At 38.4% G+C, this 17,553-nt stretch overlaps 1 protein-coding gene across 1 annotated transcript in view; it reads right to left on the minus strand.

Annotated features, from left to right (window-relative positions):
* DGKQ (diacylglycerol kinase theta) overlaps positions 1 to 17,553 on the minus strand; it is a gene marked incomplete at its 5' end in the record, with an annotated part of 102,067 nt that overhangs the window by 47,053 nt on the left and 37,461 nt on the right. Inside the window, 4 exons of the mRNA XM_085312442.1 lie at positions 7,746 to 7,814; positions 12,803 to 12,956; positions 14,378 to 14,503; positions 15,236 to 15,321. Of these exons, the coding sequence (XP_085168568.1) occupies positions 7,746 to 7,814; positions 12,803 to 12,956; positions 14,378 to 14,503; positions 15,236 to 15,321 (435 nt within the window). The remainder of the gene's footprint in view (positions 1 to 7,745; positions 7,815 to 12,802; positions 12,957 to 14,377; positions 14,504 to 15,235; positions 15,322 to 17,553) is intronic.

Genomic DNA, 17,553 nt, shown 5'->3' on the forward strand with positions numbered 1-17,553 from the left:
TAAAAGAATATTCCTTAAGTACCTGTTTTATAGCAGTTAGTTGAAACCTCTAGAACATATATTTTAAAAAAGTCACCACATCTTTTCAGCTGCAGCATACACTCTGACAGCAATGGAGAACAAATCATTCTACTGAAGAAGCTAGCTTTGGATATATATATATATATATGATATAATACATTGGGAGTCCTTACTTTTTTATATATATATATGAAAGTAATAAAAAGAGATGGCTCTGGCTTTTTAAATTTTCAATTATCAACTTAATGTTGGTTTCTGTCACCATTTTTTTTTTTTAAACTACAATGAGGCACGTTTAAATATCATCTATTTTTACCTCTAAATTATTGTTCAAACTCTACTGCTATTGTATTTAGCCACGGGTAAAGATTCACAACTTTTTATGAGTCAAAAAGTGATCCACTCTTTCAAACTCTGGTGGATTAATATCAGAAAAAAAGTGAAATTTAGAAACAGATTTCTGAAACAGTAGTCCCCACTGTGACTGCAGAATGGCCAAACTTTAACCATAAGACACTTGCGTGTCTATTGTGTTGTGACTGTGTCCTGGGTAACCTTCTTTTGAGTTAAATATGATTAGAGAAAACACAGCAAGTACAAGTTCCTGACAGCACAACTCATCTTCTCAAAACATAACTTTACATAACATTATCAAGATCTCCACTGTTTTCTCCAGCAATCCAGAGAGTAGACAACCATCTGAGAACAAAAAACATTCATCTAAGTTTTAGTACTTGTTTTCATTTGAACTGCCTTTGTAGTCTGCTGCTGTTAGATCCTCGCTGGCCTGGCAGAATCCTTAGTAATTCTAGCTCTCAACTTAAGATCAGGCACAGGTAAATGTTGTAAAGAGCTGGCTCAGCAAACCAGTTTCCAAAGAAAAGTTAGACCTACAAATGGATAGTAATGTTCTACATTCAGCATGTAGTAGATGCAGTCCTGTTTTCCATAAAGTAATATGGTTAATCACTATATAGAAAAATATTCAATTCATGCAGGAAAAAACCATGGTGAACATGGTTTTGTCACTGTCCTCCTTACTAGTGTCATTGACCAATCTTTTTAATACAGCCTGATCAAAGATAGCTTTCTTCCGCATCAGGTTCTGGGGACATGCTAACAAAGGAACAAACAACTACTTATCTGACCACAAGCTGTTATCTGGAAAAACAAGAGTTCCTGCTTTTTTTATAATACTGATACTTCACTGAAGAACAGCTCTTTTCTTTTCCTGTCACTTCAGACTACAATATGAAGATTTTTCTCCTGAAAAGTATATAAGTTTTCTTCTTTTCAAGGAGCTCCAAATTAAAGAAAAACGCTCTTTATGCTTATGTTTTTAAAGGAGACTACAACCACAAAAGGTCTTTTCCAGGTATAATTTACCAAATTTGGTGTCTTAGCCTCCCTAAATTCCACAGTTTCTTTTGGAAAAAGGTAAACAGCATTTAGTGATTTGAAAACACTTGGCCTTTGACTTCAAAAACCCCAAAGACGGGGTACGATTTCTGAAAACATTTTCTCACAGGGCTTGTGAGAAAATGATGTAGATCTGCGAGTTTTCTGCATTTTAGCAAAAGAGAGACTTGCTCCAAACCTTTTGGTAGAATTTAATCCTAAGAAACAAACAAGCAAACAAAATCTACACTGTTTATTAAAACCCATCTTTCCAAACACAACTTGTGCTACATGTTTCATGCTCTCCCTCTCCACTCACACCTACCTGAAATTACAAAACTCTGAATTGGAAAAGTCCCACTTTATTTCTATATTACCATTCACAGACTACAAGGTACCAATAAAGGATGCGAAAATTGTGTATTTTTCCCTTCACTGGTCTTTTAAAGAGTCTTTCTAAAATCCTAGCTTCTTTCTTTCTCCAGCTGCTCCTTTTCCAAGTAAGCCATTTGCAAGTTTGTTACTCCTCTGAGCTATTTTTCATAATCAGCTCAAATCTCCCTAGTTCTGAGATATTTTTGCAGCATAAAGTTGCATTGCTAGCCATCCTCCCACATGGGTGGCCACTTGTTCACCCTTCTCCTGCTGGGCTATTTTTAGAACTTTTCCAAACATCTGTTATATATGCCAACACTTGATCTGCTTTTATCTGCTTCCTCCTCTAGCTGCTGGGCTCCAAATCCATTTAAACTATGCTTCAAATGAACATGTCACATGCACAGCTATCTGTAAGCAGTTCTAGCAGAGTAAAATGGCTCTTTTTATGGAAGCTCTACATTTTGCTAAGCATTTTTAGAAGGAAAGTCTCTACATGTTGTCTTTGCTTATTCCCCCAAAAGGGGCATTCATACTTGTGTAATTACAGCAAAGGTCTCCTCTACTCAGCAGGTTTGGGAGAAAACATAGGCTAAGTGCTGAGCCAATGAAGCAGGTATATGCAGTGTTAGAATGTTACATCCCATTTACTCTGGAAAATTACCAAATTACTCTAGCTGGAAAGCTCTGAAGGAGAAATAACTTTGAGCAAGGTCCAGCAAAGAGAAGCCAGGATGACTTCTCAATGCTGTTACCTGGTCTTGGAGGGATTCTGGAGAGGTCACTCTGAACCAAGCAAGAAGATGCAAGGAAGGCTTCTCCTCAAACCCATGGGGCTGGAAAACCTGAGCAGAGCATTGGCTCACAGAAGATAGGCTCTACAACTACTGAGAAAGGTATGTTTGTCACCGGTACCTTAGCCTGCCATTTCCCAAGCTAAGATCCTTAAAAACCTCCTTGAGAGGAGGCTTTTTCAGGACAGCTACCTCTCATGAGAGGATGCAGCTGTCTCATTTGTCTTCTCCTGTGGAAGACTGGCACATGGTGAAGCAGACGGTTCACAGGCAGGTGCCAGGAGACACCCACGCAGCAGAGATGCTCCCAGGTCAAAGGCATGCCCTTTTCTTTTCACGCTCTCCTGTCTGCCAACTGAACTGCATTTTTGTGCACCAACAACACACAGCCAGAAGGTCTGTTAAGCCCACAAGAGAAATGTGAAATCCTGAAATATTTCTGTACACATTTCCAGCGCATGGCCAGGGAGAAACTATGTTCAAACATCAAGGCTAGTAAGATATTAAGCAGTAAGAGCACAGTCACAGAAACAAACCCAAAAGCAGAAACCACATGTCAATTTCATACACTCTTAAAAGCTCATGGTTAATTTTTTGATCTGATAAATCTCATCACCATAACCTTGAGGGGGCAGGAATAAAACTTCATTAATAATATTAGCTAACATATCTCCACAGCTTTCTGACAATGATGCTACAGAACTAACGGAAGATTTTTTCAATCTTTCTTCTTCTGTTCAAAGGTATTTGCCAGAAGACCTCTTTAGATCTTTGGGAAGTAATTAAAAAGTGGTGTTCAACTTCCCTGAAACAGAAATACTGAGTAACAAATGTTTTGACTACCAGTTGGTGTAAGGCATCAAGGATGAGGAGAGAAGAGAGTCAATGAATAAAAGATGGAAAGGCAGACTGAAGGGGAACCAAACCAAACAAGTAGCAACACTAGTGAGTAACTGTTGTTCTTGGGGAGAGAGGGGAATTGGGAGAACTGTTTGGAATGGAAAATCTGAGAGAAAAAGAAGTACAAAACACAGAACAATGAGAAGTGAGAATAACAGTGGACTATATCAAGTTTCAGAAAAGCCAGACAAAGAGGGTTCAAGGAAGGAGCAGAAAGAAAGATATGCACAAGAGGGGGAAAGTGAAACGAAAAGTAGCATGTGATTTTTCAGAGCAATTTATTTTTCTTTTCCGTAGTAGTTACAGGCAATTCAATCAACAAAAGGAAACGTGCAACCTTCCCCAGTACTTAAGTCTCTAGTTCATACAACACAACCCTGCACAATGTTATTTTTCAAAATATCTTCAAAATGTAGGATACTGAAACTGTCTTCAGGAAAATAGTTTTTAGTATGACCCATATATAGTAATGGAAATTGCAAAGGAGTATCTCTTGAAAAATAAATACCTCCACACATTAAGCTTTTGTGAGGAAAAGAAGTTGAGGATGTACAGAAGCAACATCCTTGAACTGCTACCAATGATGAACAAAAATAAAAGCTATTCAGGCCTGAGTGTACATACAAGTACTTAAATGACCTCAGCTTTTACTGATTCCCAGTAAGCAATCGGACACAGAATCTATTGTCTTTTCATGCACCTGGATTCCTTCACATTGATAGGAAGGAGCTCTTAAAGACTCATTTTGTGTCTCAAGAGATACTGAGATAGATCATCTGGGGTTCCACTTGCTGCATGTATACCACAAACCATCTTCTTTTTGCCCAGTAAAATCTTCATATTACAACAAAATAATATGAGTAATTTTTTAAAATTCACCCTTAACTTTTTGAGCTTGACAGATACACCTCTGTGGTTGTATCTTAGCTGAGAAAAATCCTGTCTCCAGGAAAACAGGAATAGATGTGTTGGTTGAAACCTAGTTCAACATCCCACCTCAAAAACGATAGAAACTTCCAAAGGAGTACCAGAAATCTGATGTGGCAGAGAGCTTTCAAACCCCTGCCTTATTCCCTCCACAAACCTACCTGAAGTCTGTCAGGACAGAACAGTTTTATCATTTATACGTTCCCAATTATTTTAGTATGAAAGTGGTCTTGGGGGCCTAATTCTTTCCCCAAGCAAGAAAACTAACCACACTGCAACAAAGGCATCCATACAGTGTTTATCTTACTACTCCCATAGTGCTCAGTTCAACTGAAGTTAATTACTCCCTGCATACACAAACCCTTAGGAGTTGGCTCATGTTCCCAGGCACAAGGATCCATAATCCTTTTCTAAACTTGCTCATAATTTTTTTCAACAGATCTGTACATCTGTTAAATCAATCATCTCAGGAAAAAAAAAAAAAAGGTCGGATTGTTTTTAAGGTCATTTTAAACTTTCGGCTTGAATATCTTCTTAGGCCAAATTTCATGGCTGACTTACAAAACATATCTAAGCTCCCAAGCCTAAGGTTTGAATCTAACTTTCCATTGCATGCAACAATCATGCTAGAGTAAGAAAACAAAAGAGAATGCAAGCCACTATCTTAAACTTTCTTCTAGTATCAATCTACAGTCTTTTCACTCTCTATTTGTTTCTTTCTTAAAGTAATAGTATCTCCTTACAAGTCAAGGTTATTCAATTTTATTCTGAATTATTTTCACTGTTTTAAAAAGATRCACATCTTTAACGCATGGAAATTTTGAATTAAGAAAAACTACAAGTTTTTGGAATATAATTCAGTTCAGACACTCTTGAAGGGAAGTGTGGTAACATACTGAAAGATGTGGCAAATATACCAAGTCAACATACAAAAGTTAATGAATAGCTTGTGCTTTGCTCCTATTGCATAAGTGGTATTATCTAGAAATAGATATAAGAGGTCAAACATGCCATGATTATGCTTCTGTCATGTTTAATTTGTTAGGTTATGCCTCTAGCACAAAGGAGCATGGAGAGCCATCAGCCTTGTTGTCCAGGGGTGACATCTGTCACCACAGGTAAACCGGAGCAGATCTCCAGGTCACCTTAAAGACTGAGTTGGGACTTCTGCACAGGGGGCAATTCATTATAGGAAGCAGGAAAAGAGCCTTTGGGGTTGGTACAAAACTTACTATGGGATGTTTAAGAGGACCACAGGTGGGGAAGGGGAGGGATCAAGGTGGTTTTGGGAGAAACAAGCGTAGGGAAACAGGCATGAGGGGGTAAAAAGAGGCTGGTTGCACGTAAGCTGACTGGTCAGGATGCTTGTCTGGTTGTACCCTGTGCCTGATCACCACCATCTGTCATGTCTTCTCATTAAACTCAATTTCTAACTGTTTTCCTGGGTGATGGGCTCTCTATATTTGTGAGTGCGTGTGTTTATGGAGGTCAGAGTGCCCCACACTGGAGAGTGACCATGGCGGGAAACGGCCTGTGTGTCCTGGCGCTAGCAAATGGGTGTGTATGTCAGCGTGCAACCACTAGCAAACACCCAGCTGGACTTGTACAGCATGCAGGGCAAGCGGCCCAGGAACCAAAGCTGTGTGTGTGCACGCATGTGCATGTGTGCACGTGGGGGTACCCACAGTGCACACTCAGCCTTGATCCTAGCCTCACTTCCCCTGGGCTACCAGATTCGGTGATGCCTAATTTAATTAAAAGTGTGTTCAAACATTTCATAATTTTTTTTCTCCTGTCAAGGCCTCGCTTTTAAGGAGAAATTAAAAAACACTCCCTAAATATTGAGCATTCTAAATCACACCATATAAAGCTACTGTGCATCTACACTGATGCCTGTTCTGCGAAAACTTACTGAGGGGAAGCAATCTGTTTTAATACCACTGTTAAGTATAACAGAAATGCAGTGCTTTTTTTTTTTTTTTTTTTTTCCCCCACAATAACCTTTGAAAACATGTAATCTATTGCTGCTTTCTCCAGTTTGCTAATGGACACTGTACAACAACAAAAGGCAAATTCAAGTCTATTTGCAGTCACGAATTTTCACATCTTTTTCTTTCTTCTCTTAGAAAGGCTGTTTAAAGCTGAACTGCCCTGTACAAGTAGTTTCTACCAGGCCAACTGAAATATCTAGATACTTATCTTGTGCCCTTTAACAGCCACAACTAAACAAATTAGCCTTAGCTGGTAACGACAAAAGTCCTGACATTCAGCCACTTATGTCACTTAAAACTACCACCGGGGAAAGTGAAAGTTGCTTAGTTTCTTAGATAACCCACAGTTATTCAGAGTTTGGTCCTCATAATAAGGAAGCACAGTAGTCCATCATAACTTCAGCTTCAAATTTTAAAAAGTGAAACATGAGCATACATAATATGAGATCACTTCCATAACTAAGTTAACTATTTACTAAGCCAAGGCATGCTTTCTCTTTTTTTAATCAGAACAGCATTTTCACCAACAGAATACTGATTTTGCAAGAACTTTACACTAAAAGAAACAAGCAAAAAGGTCATATTCCTTGTTTTACAATTTCTGTTTTGAGAGTCACTCATGTAACTACATAAGATAAAGTATTATGTTTTTCTAGTTTCTAATAAGGATATAGTCAGGGAGGTGTTTTGCCCTTAAGTTGCAGATTCTTCAAAAAAGTAAAAATGTGGCTAATACCAAATTCTGAAATCTCCACAGCTATGAGAACTTAACTGTATAAGAAGGAGCCAGCTGACCCCAATCCTGATGCATAAGAATATATTCATTTTTACTAGACTACACTTGAGAAAAACTAAAAATGCACCTGGTATCTTCAGTAAGATTTAGATGCAGCTCTCTTAAAGGCAAAGACTTGGAAAAAGACATGCTGTCTGCCCATTACATTGATTGCTTATTTCTGGATTGTGACCACCATGATTTCTTTCTTCAACTATTACACTGAGAGAAATGTCTAATTTATGAGGTGCACTCTTTTCAGAAAGAATTTACTGCTGTAGTACTGACTTGTAGAAAGAAAGTTTGGGGAAAGTCTACTTTTGTGATCTGTTTGACAGGCTAATGAACAGACTGACATTTATGCCAAAATAATCTATCAAAATAAAATAGAGATGAGAGAGTTGATAAGACCTTGATGTGATGGACCCAGACTCAGGACCCCAAACTGACACCTATCCTTAAAAGAATATTCATTTCCTATTTATTTCATAGAGAAAAACAAATTAAGATTATATGAATAAAGACTAGCATGAGTCAACATTCACATAGTAAAGTTTTGCTTACTTGAATCTGTTGAAATTTGGACATCCTTTGCTAACCCCTGTGTTGATCCATCAACATCATCATCTTCATCTATGGAAAAGAAACATTTTAAGAATTCTTTATTAACTTGAATGACGCAGGAAAAAAAAAGTTGTCATTTAAGAACGGTTTCATAGAAGACTAACACCAGAATAACTTCTAGTGATTTTAAGATAAAAATTCATACTTTAAAAACAGCATAAAACAAAACCCTGCATAGTCACATAACCACAGTGGTGCCATACCTAAAAATCCTTCCACATTATTAGCTTCACTGTTACAACAAGGGTATTTCATCACTTCATCAAGCCTTGAGGATTGCCTATGATTAAGGCACATTTCATTTCCTTGAATGAGTTTGCAGGAACTGGAGTATGAGGCTTCCAGTCAGAAGTATGAATTATATAAATAATTTCAGTAACTGAACAAATGAATATGCAAAGAAAAAGAAATTACTTCACCCTTGTAGAAGACTTTCAAAGCAGTTCATCACTATCACTAAGAACTAACATGGCAGATGATAGTGCAGCCTCTACTATTACACACAAAACATCTAAAAATGGTTAAAAGAAAAGCTACCAACAGTAAGGTTACTTCTGCAGAAGGTCACATCCTGACTGCATTCTCCTTCTTGACACACTCAGTCCCATGTAGGAAGATTCGTGCAAATCCACAAAAGCAATACATTTTTCTTCTTCAACAGCAGCACAGGATGGAATATAAGCCAATTAATCCAAACCATACACATGATAAAGTGATATTCATAGAGTCTAACCTGTCCATTGAAACTCCCATTCTGTCTTGGGATGCACACAAAGCTCCCCCAAAATATAAGCCAGGCAACAACTTCACAAGAAAGATGCCTTGCAGATGTGGGAGCATAGGCAAGAAACTGAGGCAAAAAATTTAAGAAGTCTGTAAAGAAAGATCTAAGAGGGAAATAGGTATTAATGGAACCCGAATCCCAGTGGACAAAAACCCTCCAAGAACCAGAATTACAGCTTGTCAGAGAGGCTATTTAGGAGGATGAATATTGGAGAGGAGGTAACTTGTTGAGTATTTGGGTAATACTTTAACAGACTGCAGGAAAGACCAGTAATGGTGTTCAGAAATTAGGTTTTTAAGAAGAAGAAGATGAAGAAGAGTTGAAATATTTTCCCTATTATAGAGTGACAAACAGATTAAGTTTCTAATTGAACAGAAATTTAGACAGTATGGTGTGGAAACACCCTGAAATGCAAGAAAAATGAATGCCTTCTTGAAGCTTGCTTCAGGCAAAAATTATATAAAATATAATTAAATAAATGAACAGAAAAATAAGGAATGGAAGAATCATAAAACAGTACTGTAAGGGAGACCAGTATGTCTTTCAGTTCAATTTCCAGCAGGAATGAAGGAAAAAATGCAAAATATTAAAGAGTTTTTTAGAAGACATGGATAGACTGACAAATCACTCAAATTAAGAAGAAAAAGGCTTTCTAAAGCATTAACTTTAAATTAGGTCCAAGAAAGTCTGTTACTAATCCTTTGGAGAAAGGCCACTGAAGAAAGCATAGGAAACAACATGTCAAGAGAGCACAGTCACAGTAGCAGTTTCATTTGCCCAACAGATGTCTCAAATCAGTTTGTACCATTTGGAAGTATGATTTTCAACACGGAGTCGAGGCAGCAGATCCCCCTGTTCCCAGTTGTTCCCAGTCCTCCCCTTTTCTCAAGTTTAGACAAATAAGTGGACATTTTTCTTTTATTATTCTTTCTCTCAGTTTGGGGAGCAGGGAAATCTACACGAACAGCAATGAAATTTAATGTTTTCTCTTGAAAGAAGGGGCACTACACCATGCCAGGAGCCCTGCAGAGCAGAGGCAGAGAAAGAGATGCTTGAAACGGACAATATCAAGTGGAAGTTTACGCTGGTTTATACAGTCACTCTCAACTCGTCCCAGTGCACAGTACCAGCAGGATATCATGAGCTCTCCTGAATTTTAACAAGCCCTCCTCAAGTAAGAGTTTGTGTAGAAAACAAGAGTTTTTGTGTGTGCTTCTCCCTCCTCTCAATGCAGAGGCTGTGCCTTTCGTTCATCAGAAGACACTTCCTTTCAGACTCCCACGCAGGAGGGCGGATAGGATCGCCAAAGCAGACCCCATCTGCTCTTCCCTGCACTGAAAAAGTAGCGAAAAGGAGCCAGCAGAGGCAAATACAAGCGAACCAAGACCATAGTTCTCCCACTGCTCGATTCAGCACCAGCCTGGGGATAACCAGGTCTCTGAGGTCCTATCAGTGACACATCAGGCTACTCACGCAGCATTATCACAGAGGAGGACAAGTTCTCTTTGCAAGTTTCCCATCTCAGATTGGATACAGTGACAGACAAGCATCACTTACAAAAGCCTGGAAATAAACCTTACAGCTTACAAAAACTTAGTTACAAAATCCCCTTACAGTTCCTTGGAAATAACCTGCAAGTTGGTGAGTGTGCTAGTAGGATGCTTCCCCCAAAAGGCCAAGAAAAGTGCTAATTCTCCTTGAATAAAATTGAAATGCTCCTCACACACAGGAGATACCTGTAACACATATGTGGTCTTTAACAAGATCCACTACCCAGAGCCAATTGCCTCACCCTTGAAAAGAAGCAGCAACTCCCAGAAGAGTTGTCTTGAGTTTCCTCTTGGTCAAGCAAGGAGCTTCCAGCAAGTTTTGAAGAACATGAGGGAGCTGCTGCATGTGTAGCACATCCTGATGATTTTCAGCATATGCCAGAAGCCAGGTAGTTTTTGACAGGAAATGTGGGTTTGTTCTGTGAACACCAATAACAACAGGGAACTCCTGGCCAGAGCGCTGAGCTCCCTTGACACAAGATGAGGCCTATTTTCCTAGTCTGCCCTAAAGCACCAATACAGACAGGCTGAAATTGCTGAGCAGCAACAGTATTCTTTGCCTTTGGCAGGGACCTTCCTCCAGGAGGTCCCACATGCTGGACACTGTTCACACCATGGAGAAAGTGCTCTCACCACGGTGCACCAGCACAGATAGCAGAACGACTAAAGCCTCCAGGAAGAAGTCCTACGTGAGCCTCAGACAGACRTGGAAAGCATAGCAAGGTGCCAAGTACAGCGACACCGAAGCTGTACCTTGGTAAGAGTGTACTTTGTACTCAAATATAGTGTCATAAACCACCATGAATTAAGGAAGAAAGAATAAAACACCATATGAGCACCAGGCTGCCAGGCAGGTACTGCACCGCAAATGTCATTTGCTGAGCCACAACCACGGTCCATTAACCCAAAACCAAACCAAAACAAAACAAACCCAACACACCCACCAAGATGGCAAGTGCCACAGGCAGCTTCCAGTTCAGAAAGATGTCAGGTAATAGTGCATTAAGGTTCTGGAAGCAGTCTAAATTAAGTTACTGAATATTCCCCTTCATATCTGTTCCTGATCAGCAGTTAATGACTGATTCGCACTTCACTCTTTAATTTCAGTGTGCAAGATACACATTCTAACTACAGGAAGGCAAAAAACAGTTACTTCAACTAACCTGAATGCGTGTAACACAGATTAGTACAGCTGCACGCAGCCTAAGTCTGCGGTGGAAAACAGTCTCTTCCATCACTGCAAATAATGAAGCAAGAGACTAGAAGATGCACCAGTAAGCCTAGGACTCTGTCATCCAAGCAGTTCTGTATTAAAGTTTTATTTAGAGATGATTCAAAATGAAAAAAGAACAATCCTAAGACTAATAAATGAGAAAAGTACACCATTTAAAAGAAAAACTTCCAGAAGAAAGTCTTCCAGAAAAATCAAGTTCATTCAGGTTGTATACACCTGGTATTACTCATTTTGGAAGTATTAAAAAAAACCTTGACTTGGGTGTCTGCTCTATTTCTTTGCCCCCACCACCCTAAACAAAAAGAAATATTAGAGGGAAAACTGACCAGAAAACAGATCAACCAACAAGCAAGCAAAATAAGACCTCCTCCCCCTTTCACACTTTTACAGGTCCTTAGGTACAGCCATGTTATGTGCACATACGGACACACAGCTCCCACTAGCAACCAACTGCCTTCACCCCACAAAGCTGTCCTACAAGTCTGACAGCAAAGCAGAAAGCTCAAGGGCAACCTGTGAGGCTGGGAGAAAAGAAGTTCCTAATATTTAATTTCCAAGACCTACCTTACCTAAACTTTCCTACTACATTCAAGCACAAAGAAAAACTTTACAAAAATAYGCTAATCAAAAAAAATTAAAGATTTCAATTGCTGAAAAAAGATCCTCTTGCATTAAAGGAACTGTTAAGCCAACACATGCTCTAGATGGCAGCACAATGTTACTTTGCTAAATAAAGGAATGTCTTTTAGCACAGAAGTCTTCAAAGGGCAAATGCTTAATCAAAGGAGGAAAGAGAAATATTTCTATACAGGATATCCCAAATAAAAAGCAGCATGTATCTAAGCAAGTGTTTACAGCAACAGTAACCCTAATCTGCCAACCACACAGTCAGTTTTGAGGTTTATACTTTTTTCCCCCCTTTTAAGCGTGGTTTCTGCATTACTATGAAAAATTTCAGCAATCACTGCTGCGCATAGTGAGTTAGACATGAGACACAAAATGGCACTAAAAACATCTTTATCACTCTTCTTTCAATTTTTGCCAAAATACTCTGAACTGCAGCACTACAGGAGGTTTTGTTCAAACTCTTCCTTATAAAAGTCACATCTTATTCTTGCAAGCATAGTAAACCCATTCACTAGTTTTAACTCCAGGTTTCCTGGAAAACTTTACTGTGGGAAAATCAAATCATTTGTATGTTTGCTACTAAAAGAATAACTTTCAAACCTGCCCTCTAAACAGTAAAGTTGAGGAATTCTGCACATAGTCTGCATTTAGGATTTCTATCCTGTACTGCATAGAATTAGCAAAAGGTGATAGTATGTCACCAAAAGCCAATGCAAAATTAGGATTCACATGCTACAGTGAAATATAASACTAGGTCAAACACACTCAGCAATTAGTTGCAATCAGCTACAAAAGCTTTTACCTGGTTCTGTTTGCAAGTTCTCCGATATTCGAAAGCAGTGCAATTTGCTAAAGTTGCGAGAACATAATCGCACACAGCTTGGAGGAAGAATCATATTCCTTAATCTTCCGAAAGTACATTGTGGTGTGACAATTATGTAGCAAGCAGCATGTGCCTATAAATAGAAGCACATCAGGTAAGCACTTATCAAAACACAAAAGAAATGAAAATGTTTTTAATACAATATGCACTGGTACAGCAAAAAAATCAGGCTGGAACACATACAGACCTTCTATAAATCACGTCAATTTCAGCGAAATCAGTAAACCACTTTTAACTTCAAATTTTAATTTGTTCTGTTAAGTTTTTATATAACTAACGGTGGGAAGTCTTAACACATGAAGAAATCCCAAGTATTACAAGCCTGCTCTATCAAAACTGAAGATTTTTAGACAGTTGTTTGGAGAAGATTAAGATACTGAATCTCAAGCCCTGAATCTTACATTCTATATGTATATTTATTGGAGAGCTGGGACAAGGGGAAGGATAAAGAGGYGGACAGGTTACAAAGAGCTTGAAAATAGCAGTATCTTCTCCCAGAGGTGCACCCTACTTGCAAATTTAGAGAGGTTTCAGGTGGTTTACTTCAAGACCAAAACATGGCTAGTTTCCATTTTGTATTTTTGCTATCTCTTCAGTCATTATTAAATATATATATATATATAAAATATTAAATAAATATATTAAATATTAAATAGTAAATAGTAAATATAAAGGTGTGTACCGTTATACATGTGGCTACGTAGCATGTTACATGTTTTCAAAGCCAGCTTCCCCCACCCCAGAAATTACGAATCACATTAGAAAAACAAAACAAAAATACTAAAACTATTTTTAAATAACTCAAATCATACCCAAAATCCTGAAGAGCCTTAGCTTTTTGTTTTAGATGACCATAACATAATGATCCTTCTTGTGTATTAAGAGGCAGATTAATGATTTTATTTATGAACTACACTTCTCACTTGCCATCTCATCTGCTGCTCCTTTGCCCTGCAATTACACTTCACCACCAGGCAGTATTGAGTGGATGGACCTTTTTCTATCTAAATAACAGACTGCGTACTAGTACATGCAGATTTGTGGCTTTCTTGAGGATTATTGAAGTATACCATCACAGTGCACAGAAATCAAGAGTCATGCAAAAGGAAAAACGCAGAAGCCAACAGCTCATTACTAAGAAAGCTCACAGTTCAGGAGTATTCTACATTGAAAAAGGAATAGGCTTACTAAAATGACATGTCTCTGACCTTAAATGATGAATGAGATTTAAAAATAAATCTGATTTCACACTGCAGAAGCAGTAATACCTTTGTAAGGAGAAACTTACAAGTTCAGTGGAATTTACATTTAAGGGTAATTTTAAGAAATGTACCTTTCTGATGACTAAAAAGCAAAAAAGAAAACAAAAAAAAAATCAGATTTTCCATCTAACACATAAATATCACCAGCTCCAGAATTACTCACTGCCTGGAAAGCCCAAGTCTAATATTTAATATATTTCTCTTATAAATACACCCAAGAATACCAACATACCAGAATGCCACACCATTCACATCTCATGCCAGACAGCACCTCAGAGGAGCCACAGGTTTTTTTGCAAACTTCACAACGAGCATTTGAAGAGAGATTTCCCTCCCTCCAGTGGTGGTGGTACGTATCCTAGGAAAACACATCACAACTGAACATTACACCAAGCATGGGAAGCAGAAGCATCTCTGTTCTAACTTTCAAATGAGTAATTCAAACAGCTCTGAGAAAGCAGCAAACCAGGACATCAAGTATTTTCTTAGTAAAGATATGATCATGAACACTCTTGCATTTCACAGAAAGCTTGCACATCAAGCTATGCCCACAGGGTTTTGTCTTCACAGAGCATCAAAAAATACAATTCTTAAAAAAAAAAAAAATCAAGATCAGAACTATCTTTGTAGCTTACAGTGAAAAAAATCAAAGCCTTGCCTCAAACAGACTGGAGAAGGCCTGAAGAACATGATAGCATTTGAATAGTCCAATATTGTGATACAATGCATCCAACAGCTCAACATAAAGTGAAAACAATTCCACTGCTAGTTTCCGCAATGCAAGTATTTCTGTAGGATGCCGCATTTTTTTCTTTTCCCTAATTACAATGTGGCATATACAGCACAGGCATTTCAGTAACCCTTCTACCTACATCATAAATAGATGAATTTATTGCAATTTAAGTTCTCCTCACTGCTTGCGAAGCATTCTAAAGTCATACGTTCCCTTCACCTATGTGTAAGAAATAAAAGCACTTTGGTAATCATCAGTGTAAGAAAGAAAACACCAAGGCTCCTCCCTCTCCTCTACATCCCTTGTTTTTACACTGAAAACATACAACCACGCTGCTGCATGAGCCTTGATACTTACATGGTCCTGGTGCCCATCCTGGTGACACTGCCGGCAGTCACTACAAGCAAACAGGATACAATCGGTATGCACATGTAGCTCACAAACTAAAAACATGAAAATAAGAAAACTTCTTTAAGTTTGAATCCCTGGGTTTTTGCACCTTGTTCCTCTGTCCCTCCATCCTTCCTCTACTACTTTTTGGCACCTTGTTTTCTTTCCTTCATGCTCTTTTCTGTTCTGCAAAGATAAACAATAGAAGCAGCTTATCGTTACTGCCTGTGTGTTCAATTTCCTATGTGTTAAATTAATGTAGCTAGCAAACATGAGGAAAGGCAAAAATTAATTTTGCTCATAAGCACTTGCCATATTTCCTCCAGTGCGGAAAGTTAAATTTGTAATAACCATCTGGCTTAGTACAGCTTTGTCTCAGAGTTTCACACGAGCAGCTGCCTTCTCTAATATAATAATTTCTTGTATTTCAAGCTCACTTTAATTAAATCATATCTAACAATGCTGAAGGTTAGCAGACGCTCATTAACAGAAAGCCTTTCATCCACATCCAAATATCATGAAGTCCTAAGCGTAAAATAATGGTCTTCTTGAAACTGCTCTCCATTAACAAATGCTGCTCCTGAGCATGCTGGCTTTGCAGGAGCATGCTCAAGACAAAATGTGCTATTCTGATAGAACCCCCCACCCCCCAAATGCCTCTCCTTGCCCCAAAATAATCCGATCTTTAGCCTCAGAACCACCGGGAAACAAATAGAGATTGAGTAGACTCAGCAGAAACACAGGGAATATTAATCCTTTGAGGTGTTGCCCAATTACACCAGAAGCACAAACACAGAACTCACAGCTTTCTTGCAGCATTGATAAAGTATTTTCCAACCTGTCTCATTTGCTTCTGCCGTTTGCAAGGCGATACAATACAGGCACAGAAGTCAAAACATGCAAAATGACAGGGCAACTTGATTCATACCGAGATTCCCAACAGCCAGAAATTTATTTACTCAGGAAATAAATCCTCTTTATGATCAGATAACATTCAGTGGATTTAATTTTAAACACAGTTAGAATGAACTGATGCATTCAGCTCACAGGAGCTTTGTTCAAGCTGTCTTTGCATACTGTAAGTCATCAATTCAATGTCAGAAGACGAAAAATGATCACTTTTTCACAGCTTCTCCTAAACAAGTTTATTGCATTCTAAAATATCTACTGGATCTTTTAGCTAGAAGAAGTTTCAGTGAAGCCTATCAAGTTTTATGCAAGTTTTCCTTTTTTTTTTTTTTTTTTTCCCTGGGGGATAAAGTACTTTCATTTTTTAAAACCTAACTTGAGGTATCAGATGTAAAAGAAGAGAAAATCCAGAAAAAACAGCAAAAATGCTATATTCCAAGCAATCAGTCATAAAAAAAACTCAACATGTAAAAAAGCTCTATGCCCAGCTTTGTAACTGCAGGAACTAGACAAGTTCTCAAAGGACCTCATAAATGGATATGTACGAAAAAGATACGGCTACAGCTGCTTTTTGAAGAGCTGTATATACTAACGCTCCAGGAAGGCATCTGATTTTGCTTTGAGTAAATGAAGCAAGTCAAGATTCAAATTCTTCAAGGTTTTTCTGGTTCTGCTCAAGCAAGTTATTGTTCCAATTGTATCAGAAAAATCTGAAGACTGAGACCTGAGGATTGGATGGTGATCACTGCAAACATTAGCCAGGCTATCTGAAACTATCTTGTAAACTGTGTTAAATTACCCAGAGCATAACACCTCATTTTGAAGTCAGTCTCCAAGTTCTAGAAAAGACAGCGTTAACACTGTCTTACTCAAACACTGCGGAAAACCATGATCTACCACCTCATAAAAGCAAAGCCTATTTTAACAGATCTTACTAACCTAACCACATTTTTTTAACATAATTCCCCACAACAACGCGTGTCTTGTTGCTTTAGAGAACTCAAAAGCTTCTCTTCGAGGTGTGACACTGCCCCTCCTTTGCTCGTGCTTCTTCACTCTGAACCACATCCGTAGATTTAACACACACATTTTAAAAATCTGTAAAAATCTTCTCGAGGGCAAGAGAGGTATTTGCCGTGTACCCTCAGTAAGAGCCTCTGTAAACCAAATTATGGCTTCAAGGAATTAACAAAACACTTTTGAATTAACAAAAGTATTTTTATCATTAATTCTGCTAATGCAAGCACAACACAGAGGGATGTTTTCCCCCTGCCTAAAGACATATCTGTTGCTTCCGACACAAGCTCCCCAATTCAGGGTTAGCAAGAATGAAAATGAGTGCGTGTGAAGGGCAGCAGTGCCATGGAAAGAGTTAA

Source organism: Rhea americana, unplaced genomic scaffold, assembly GCF_003343005.1.
Source record: "Rhea americana isolate MKP2758 unplaced genomic scaffold, rheAme1 scaffold_365, whole genome shotgun sequence".
Taxonomy (NCBI): Eukaryota; Metazoa; Chordata; class Aves; order Rheiformes; family Rheidae; genus Rhea; species Rhea americana.